Here is a 9,641-nt window from a genome sequence, read left to right on the forward strand (position 1 = left end):
TTTGTTTATGTATGTATCAAAATATCTATGATTATGGTTGTAAATGAACCAAATGTTCAACAACCCGTTTGGCATAAAGTTCATTTATGTTCATTTATTTAGTAAATGAATGAAAATGAACAAAGGTTTTTGTTTGTTTAGTTAAACAAACGAATACAGACAACGATATTGGTTTTTTTTTTTTTATTGATGTTTTTTCATTTATGTTTGGTTATTATATTATATTTATGTATATAATATTATAAAACTAGTGAGAGTGAAAGTGGAGCTTCTAAAAGCTGTTTAAGTTATAAAAACTTCTAGATTTGATAAATTAAAGTGACACTGCAAAATACAATCAACATATAAGAAGTAAGAACAAATTAATTTGTTAAACGAATGATTATAAACAATAAAAGTTGTACGTTTATACGTTTATGTTCGTTCGATTGTTAGGTTAAATCAAATGAACGAACATGCCCTTATTCCTGTTTGTTCTATTCATTTACAACCCTATCTATGAATAATGAATCTAAGCCACACGGTGGAACTTTGTGAAACTCTATAATAGACTTCTTTATTGGTTAACACTTCTTCCGCATACTCAAGAGTTTTGTGCAAATATAAGGGTGTTTGAAAAAAGCTTAGTAGAACTAGAAATAGGTAGAAATAGAAACAGGGGTGCTAAGAGGAGAACCTATCATTTCTATTGTCTAATTTTTTGTAATTACATTATACCTCTTATATGGTTACACTTATAGCCCTTTTAACTGTCATCTATCTTTTTATTTATATCTTTTAGTTTTGAAATTTTTATTCTTAACCTTTATTGTTTATTATGTATAAATAATTTATAGGAAATATATAATTAAACTTTAATATTTTAAGCATATTATCATTAAGTAAATTTCACAAATACCTTCAAATGTATACCGATATTTAGTATATCACAATGTTACGTAATTACAAGTACGGATTAAACAGTAAATTAGAATACGGATCACATACAAAATTACAATATGGCATAACGAAACCACATACAAAATTACAATAAAATTAAACGCTAAATTACGATATGAATTAAACGCTAAGTTACAGTATCAATTATAAAATAAACATAGTTCACATCTCATTGAACCTTGGTTGAGAATTTGGACATTTATCCTATTATGACCAGGTTGGTGACAATGTTCACATCTATGAGGTTCTTCAGGATAACGAATGTCCATCTTATTACGAAAGCGATCTGAACGCCTCTGATATGATGCATAGAAAGTTTTGAGTAATCTACTTCAATTGTCTAATCCAAATCCAACCAATAATTAGCATGAGAAAGTGGCATAAAAGCATAACGATATTGTTCTCTATACGTCAAGGTAGTATACACATTACTCACAGTGGAAAGAGGTGTGTCCCCTCTAATAAAAGTCATCCTCAATATTACACACGGACTCACTATCAATATCTTCACTATACTGTGAGTTAGGATCATCAAATCCTAAGTCATTATCTACCTCAAATGTATTATCATTGGGCAAAGGAAATGATGCATCCGAGGGGTTGGTCTCAAAATTACAAAGAAGATTTACAAAACTAGTACTTGTAGGTAGGCCATCTAGATTCATAATGATAAATATATCAAAATTTAACTGCACAATTAAGCATAAGACAAAAGACATAAATTATGTTGCTACATATGATGTTTCATATTAATATATGCAAGCTGTTTAGATATTGATCCGTACCTTGGATGAAGAAAGCAAGCAAGCAAGAATTAGAGAACTTGAGAGTCAAATATGATGATATAAGTCTATATAGTTGAAATAATGATTAATTAAACTGAATTTAACAAACCAAATTTATAACACAAAAAGTAACGAAATACTTTGTACTGTTCATAAATAGTGACATGTTTCGTGAATTGTGACAACTGAATTTCAGTGGCTTTTGCTTTTGTTTTTTGTAGACAATTTTCTTCAATTAATATTTTGGATTGTTCATAATAATGACAAGTTTCATTAACTTTTTGCAGACTCTTTAACATTTTCCTCTTGAAAAGACAAGTCATAATAAACTTGTATAAATTTGTAATATAATTGTATAATTCGTTATAAAAATGATATAGAATTTTCAATATACTAATATTCGTATCAATTTGAGTTCGTATTCTAATTTAGCGTTTAATTTTTATTGTAATTTTATATGTAGTTTCCTTATGTCGTATTGTAATTTAGTGTTTGATTAGTATTCTAATTTACCATTTAATTCATATTGTAATTTCAAGTTAAATTACAATATTGGTATCAATTTGAAAGTATTTGTGAGATCTAGTTAATGATATATTATGCTTAAAATAAGGGATATATGTAGAAAAACACAATTAGTTATATATATATATATATATATATATATATATATATATATATATATATATAACTAATTGTGTTATATATATATAGGGGATAGGGAATATACATTACAACACCACCTAAGCTTAGGTACTAAACCTCTAAAATATGTCGTTTTAACATGCTAAATATGTCCGGTTTCGCTTCACTTGGTAAATATATCATCCCCCATAACATTTCTTTCTTTCATTATCGTTTTACCATCTCTGTTTTCTTTCCTTAATTATCGTTTATTACTTCACCCAAGTGAACATTACTAAACCCTAAACTTAAACCCTAAACCCTAAATTTAAACCCTAAACCCTAAACCTAAACCCTAAACCCTAAATCTAAACCCTAAACCTAAACCCTAAACCCTAAACCTAAACCCTAAACCCTAAACCCTATTGTGTCGATCTTGAATTTACATCTTGAAGTATTAACCGTGAATCCATTAACCGTAATCTTTATATAGTAAAACATGTATTTTCAAGAGGTTTAGTACCTAAGCTTAGGTGGGGCTGTAATGTATATTCCCTTATATTATATATATATATATATATATATATATATATATATATATATATATATATATATGCAGAAAAACCCTTATATTATTTAAATATTAAAAAAAACTCTTATATAATTATTTACGTTTCAAATAAAACCCAAAACCAAATTGAAAATTTTTAGGAGAAATTATCGGCTAAAAATATGATATAACATACATATCTATTATATTTTCTTGATTGTATGTGAAAATATGTCGAATCCTACATTTGTTTCGATTACTTTTACTTAATTGTGTTCTTTGTAGGGACTATACGGTTGATTTTTACCTCCTTAACTAATCGTTGTTATCCCAATTAACATCAGTGTCATATTAAAAAACAAAAATATGCTCAACATCACATTTTTAGCCGGTAATTTCTCTTATGAACCAATACTATGGTTTTATTTGAATGGTAAGTATTAATATAAAGGTTTTTTAAACATAAAGATAATATAAATGTTTTTTTGCATGTGTATGTATAATTGGATGTGTTTTTCTGCATATATCCCTTAAAATAATTCTTAAAGTTTAGTGATATATTTCCAATAAGTTAATTTATACATAATATATAATAAGATATATAATAAGGGTTAAAAATAAAAATTCCAAAACTAAAACATATAATAATAATAATAATAAACTTAAAGGGTTATAATTATAACTATAGATAAGGGGAAATAATGTAAATATAGGAAATCAAAGACGGAAATGGTGGGGTCTTCCTCCTAGCACCCCCTATTTCTGCCAACAATTAGAAAACACCCCTATTTTTATCGAGCTTTTCTCAAATACCCCTACTTTTGCAAAAAAAACTCCACATACAAAGGAACATATTCAAGGGTGCGGAGATACATATAGAGGAGAACAATGAGTTTTCTAGTACAAATAATAACAATCTTCTTTTTAATTCTTTACACATGACAAGAGCGTCCATTTACAATTAGAAGCTTGGTGTATTCCATGGATAGATTCATGAATGGAAGACATGTGCCTAATTACAAATAGCCAGATGCTTACATATTATATATGAATGGTACCAATCCTTAACTGAAAGAGGGTGAAATACAAATACTATGAATTAAGTACCTCAAAAGACATAGTACACAAAACATTTCATTGTAATCATCCTTGTATTCCACTCATCTTTTGGATGATTATGATAAGTATGATGAAAAGCTGATATGTGGGTTTTGGATATTTGTATTTGCTGTTTCCAAATGTGTTTACTTTGAAGGCATATTGGTGTAGGTCATTACTTAAGAAATCATTGTCAGATGGGAACATTATTCATGAGAGCAAGTTTAGCTTGGTGTGGTTATGCCATGTCAGATCGATTGCATGGAAGAAGTAAAATGATGTCTGAGTCTACACCAGATGTATTAGCACGTGAAAGTGGCTTGAAATACTCAAGGTGTGTTGTGTTTCTTTTCTACTATTCAACTCTTCTTTCTCAAGCACTTATCTTTTTTAAACTACATCCTTCTTTATGTAGTAGTTAATAGTGAAAACTAGTGCTTATTTTTTGCTATGTTTGACCAGTCAAGGTTTGTCTGTGGTTGGTTTTGTAAATATAAATGTATTGAGGTATAGGAGCCACATTGTTTGTTTGTTTGGGATGCCGATTCTTAACAATACAAAATCCCATTTGGCCATTTTTTTGCTTTTCTTGTGTCAAATTCTAATAATATGGTTTGAGTTGTTTCTGTTAGTTTGCACTTAAAACCATTCATTTTGGATAGTCAAACAAATGTCTCTATGTCATAATCCAATTTGTTGGGGATACTTTTGTATGTTGGTGATTTTTTATATGGTGAAATGAGTTTAGCTATTTGTATAGAATTACAACTTATTCATCACCAATCTTATATAACACTAACCATTTTATGCAATCCAAAAAAGAAAACAACAAAGTGATACAATCAAGCCATTAGAATTTGTCATTATTTGAAGATGATATTTTTGTCACATGAATTTACAACACGAACATATTCCTTTTACAAATGCAACAAATTGGATATCAAATTCCAACCCATCCACGCTTTTTTATCACTAGGATTCACAAAATTCAAAGCAAACATCTCCTTGGAAGCATGCTCCCCCATTTCACAAAACCCCACAAGCTTCGCAACAATTTCAGCACTTTCTTTCACATGTCTCATATTCAAAGGATCTGTCCACAACCTATTCACAAGTTGCAACCTTCTCCTCTGCTTTCCCTCCATTGGAATCTCCCATTTCTTATACAACATTTCCCTCTCTTCACCACTCAATTTCGTGCTCACCCTTTTCGCCAAATACTCCCTCTCTTGTTTCAACGCCTTTATACTATATTCACACTTAGTAAGTATAGTTTTTTCTTTTTTTAACCCTAAAATTACAAAATGAAACAACTACTAATACTGACCTTGATGTGACAGAGCCAGCTGGCTCATCTCCTAGAAGAGCTGGACTTGCGTTCCCGAGTTCTGACAAATGCTGTTCAAGCCACGTCAGCCTTCTGAGTTCCACTTGTACGTATATTTCATCAGCAGTGTCTCCTCTGAACAACATATAGAATTGTGTCCTATGTATGATTGAGACATGACATAAATGCCACAACATTATTATTTGGTTTCTCTGTTCCTCGAACACAAGGTGACGTGGCATGACAGGATATTCCATTTCCTCCACAAAATCCGTCTCATCCGTCGCCCCACCACCACCACCATCGTTTGCTTCCTCTAGCTCCAACACCTGCTCAAATCAAAACAGTCATTTCACAAAGGGCATTTTCGGAATTTCATTACTTTCTTTCTAAATTCTAACTAACCTGGCAGACTAGTAGCTGCTTTTGGTATTGTAACTTTGCCACACGTTCTTTCAGTTCAGTAACATAAGACTTAATGCTTTGAATATTATCTTCAGCTGCTGTTTTAAACATCATTTGAATCTTTTTCACATTTGGTTGCTTTGATGCAGCAGCAGGAGTAGTAGTAGTACTAATCTTTTTGTCCCCTTCGATCTTTTGATTATCTGGAGCCATGTTCTCAATGTTATGAATAACTGATGAAGAAGGTGAACATGGAGATTTTATAAAACTTGACATTTTTCCATTTGTTTTCAAAATCTTGGTTTTTAAAGGACTCCTTGAAGCCTCCTCATTGTTGTACATAACCAATGTGTCTAAAGATTTCTGCACATTTTCAAGCTTTTCTTCCAAAGATGCAATCGTGTTTTCTTCACATTTCAAACGACCTATTTCCTCTTTTAGACTCGCTTTATCTTTAACTTCAATCTCCTCCGGAATGGAATTGCTGATTCCGTGCATGTCTTTGATATCAGATAACAGCTTTGCAATGGTTTCAGCAGCATCTTGATTCCCAAGTCTGTGAGAGGAAACTTCTTTATGAAGTAATTCAAGTGCACGATTTGCTTCTTCACCTAATTGTCTTTGTCTCATCTCCACTTTTCTTATTTCATGCACCAACATGCATGGATCCATACATGTAGCTGATTGTCTTAATGGTTTTCTTTGAGTTGACTGAGTTGACTTTCTTACAGATGTTCGCCTGTTTGATATTGATATATGATCACTGAATGAGAGACGTTTGGCTACTTGATTCTGAATCACAGGCTCCTTTGTGTCTTTTTGTAGTTTTCTTGCTATTTCTAGCTGTGATTGTGCAAGGTCTCTTTCACGCTTTATCTCATTCAATTCTATCTCCATCTGTAAAAAGATTCAAGATTATAAAATCATATTCTACTTACTTAATAAGCAACCATGGTAATCTAATGTTAATACCTGCTGGATTTTCTGCTCTTTTTCCAACAGCAAAGTTCTTAAACACTTTGAGGATGAAGCCTCTGGAGTCAACAATTCTGCTTTAAGTCTAGTCACTTCTTCTTGCAAATGCTTCACCATTTGCTTCTCTCCAACAACCTAAAAGTATAAAAGAATTGGTTTTTCTGTAATTTGCCAAACAGAAAAACATTAAGTCAAACAAGATTACAAGTTCATCATACCATATTGACTTGAGCACTGTTTGTAACCTCCTTTGCACTATTTGCAAAAGCCAATGTGTTTCTTGATTGATCAACATGGCTTAATGCAGGACTCATAGTACAAATTATTGCAGTTCTTGCATTCCCCCCAAGTGAGGATTGCAATATTCTTGTTAGTTTAGAATCTCTATATGGTATGTGACCACTTTTCTTCCCAACACTACATTCAAGAAAACAACATTAAAATGTAAAATGTATGTTATTGTGGTTACTTTAATTTCACCAAATAACATTTTTTTTACCATATTCTTTTTACCTTAGCTTTCTGATCACAGTTGTTAGAGTGAGTAGGCTTCTGTTGATGTGACTTCCTTCTTTTAGCCTAATTCCATCTGCATTTGTTTGAACAGTACGCTCACTTCCAGCAAGATCCACAAGACTCTGAAAGAAAATTAAAGAGGTAGGAAACAACAGTCAACAAACAAGGAATGATGATAAGATAAAACAAAACATTAAAGTGGGAAACATACCAAACTTGCTAACAGGGATTTTACACATCCTGATTCTTCACGATGGCTACTCTCAATAGTCTACAAAAAAGGAAACCCATTAAACAAATAACATGTCTGAAAATTAAGCCCAAATGTTAAGCTTACCAATCTGATAATCTGATGTGATCTTGAGCTTCGATCATTCAAAGAAGTTTCACCAACTTGTCTTTGAGCTGCAAACAGAATCAAGAATTGTAATGGGCTATTTTGAGATAAACAGTAATGGGCTATTATTATAAATGGTTTACTATTTATAGTATTTACCTTCACAAGTTGCTATTAAGCACCTTAGATGCTGAGCATCTTTGATGACTTCCTCAGTTAGCTTCTCAACTATTGTGCCTTTCTGGATTCAAACAAAACAAGACGATGTAAACTTGAAGAAAAAGATGGATGTTTTATCTGTAATGAAAAGCATTTGATGTGATGTGTTTACCTCAGGATCATCCAAGAGACGAAGGGCACCAGAATCACGATTTAACAGGTCTACCACTGTCTCATTATAGATTTCAAGAGCAGAAAGCTTCAACACAAATTTACTTTCCATGGCCTGTAAAAGACAGAATCATTGAACCTTACATTGTTATACAGCTAAGTGTTATGATTATGAGCACTCATCAAATAAAAGAAATGAGGGTTTACATTCTTAATATGGGCATAAATGTCATCGATAACATTCTCTGCTATTCCCCTCATGGTGTAAGTCTTGCCACTGCTAGTTTGACCATATGCAAAAATGGTAGCTGTAATGTAACAGAGGAGAGAGAGAGAGAGATGTGATGTTATCGATATTGAAGTTGAAGTCATAAACCTAGAAATGGTTCCAAAGAAGAGGAGAAGATTACCATTAATCCCTTTGATAGCAGAGAGGGCAACATCTCGAGCACCTTGTTCATAGATCTTCCTAGTTGGACAAGACGGATCGAAGACTTTATCTGAAAGTAATATACCGAATCGCGTAAGAAAGAAACAGATTACGTACGTTGATGAAGGAAGATGATGTAACAGTTTACAGTACCAAAAGTGTAAGTTCCGTTATGGCGCTCGTGATTGAGGTTTCTGGAAACAACAGTATTCTCATCGGTGCAATCCCAAGCAATAAGATCATATGCGGAAAGCTCTCGAGGAGTTAAGGGCCTGATTCTCACGGTGACCAGTATCTTCTCCTCGGCGATTCTTGGGCCACTTGGGGTTGAAGAAGGTGTTCTTCGGATCTTGGTTGCTGGTGTAACAGGCGCACTGACGCTCATCTTATGAACCATACCTTCATGTATCAGTAAACTAGGGAAGTGTTAACGGGAATCGAATCGAACACCAGTAAATGTAATCGTGAAAAGAAGAAGAAGGAGAAGAAGCAAGAATCGAGATAATCCATTGGAGGGAAGTATGCACTTACAGTTGTTGAATCCAGATTGCTGTTGGAGGAAGGGAGGGAAGGAAACAAAATCAAGAAGCAATTTGTGAATTTGTTTTCCGTTGGATGTAATTTGGGAATTATTGGCTGCCAAGTTGAGAATTGGAGTTGGAGTGAGTTGAATTTGGGTTTGTGATTTCGGTTTTGCGTTGAATCATTAAAAAAAAATAAAAAAATAAAAATAGGAATTGCAACGGCTATGCCATTCCCCCTCTTGAATACTACAATTTGAATGGAGGCGCCTGCCATGGTGGCACCATCGTGATTTAGCGCTCTTAATTACCAGATGCGGGATAAATGAGTATCAATTTATTTTTATTTTTATTTTTTATTTATTTATTTTTAAAATAATATAGAAAAAATAGACATAGTTTATTATTGATCAATTTACTGTTTAATTTTTTATAGTGATTAAAGTATTACATTTGATGACTTACTAAAATTCAATAGATCGTGTGGTTAGTAGACTATTTTTATTTTAAAATGAATTTTGTCAAAGGAATTAGAATCTATTAGACATATGATTAGACTGTTTTCTTAAAGAATGAAAATTTTCAAAATAATTAAAATAAAATTTGTAATGAGTTTGACTGATATGTAATGAAATATATTTTTTGTTTGATTAGTAGATTTATAAAAAAAAGTAATTATGTATTATCACCATAATACTCTTTTATTGATATTTTATAACTAATTGTCATTTTTAATAGAAATTATAAAACTCTCATTTACTTAAAATTTTCATTTAGTTGGAAGTTTCATTTATTAAACTTTTA

The 9,641-nt window shown here is 31.8% G+C and overlaps 1 protein-coding gene across 2 annotated transcripts; it reads right to left on the reverse strand.

Annotated features, from left to right (window-relative positions):
- Window positions 1-4,846: 4,846 nt before the first annotated feature.
- TES (ATP binding microtubule motor family protein) lies at window positions 4,847-9,024 on the reverse strand. Of its 2 annotated transcripts, none has more exons than XM_079060451.1 (14): window positions 8,848-9,024; window positions 8,470-8,715; window positions 8,297-8,386; window positions 8,094-8,194; window positions 7,888-8,001; window positions 7,716-7,797; window positions 7,557-7,624; window positions 7,431-7,490; window positions 7,217-7,341; window positions 6,922-7,120; window positions 6,701-6,838; window positions 5,729-6,625; window positions 5,324-5,652; window positions 4,847-5,244 (listed from the first exon to the last, which is right to left on the reverse strand). In XM_079060451.1, the coding sequence occupies exons 2-14, from the start codon at window positions 8,711-8,713 to the stop codon at window positions 4,914-4,916; spliced, it is 2,778 nt and encodes a 925-aa protein (XP_078916577.1). In that variant the 5' UTR covers window positions 8,714-8,715; window positions 8,848-9,024; the 3' UTR covers window positions 4,847-4,913. The 2 variants fall into 2 exon arrangements, with proteins under 2 accessions (XP_078916577.1, XP_078916576.1); XM_079060450.1 differs by having other exon boundaries at window positions 8,470-8,732.
- Window positions 9,025-9,641: the final 617 nt, after the last annotated feature.

The sequence above is a fragment of the Lactuca virosa genome, chromosome 7 (genome assembly GCF_052849685.1).
Source record: "Lactuca virosa cultivar CGN04683 chromosome 7, Lactuca_virosa_CGN04683_v6, whole genome shotgun sequence".
Classification (NCBI taxonomy): domain Eukaryota; kingdom Viridiplantae; phylum Streptophyta; class Magnoliopsida; order Asterales; family Asteraceae; genus Lactuca; species Lactuca virosa.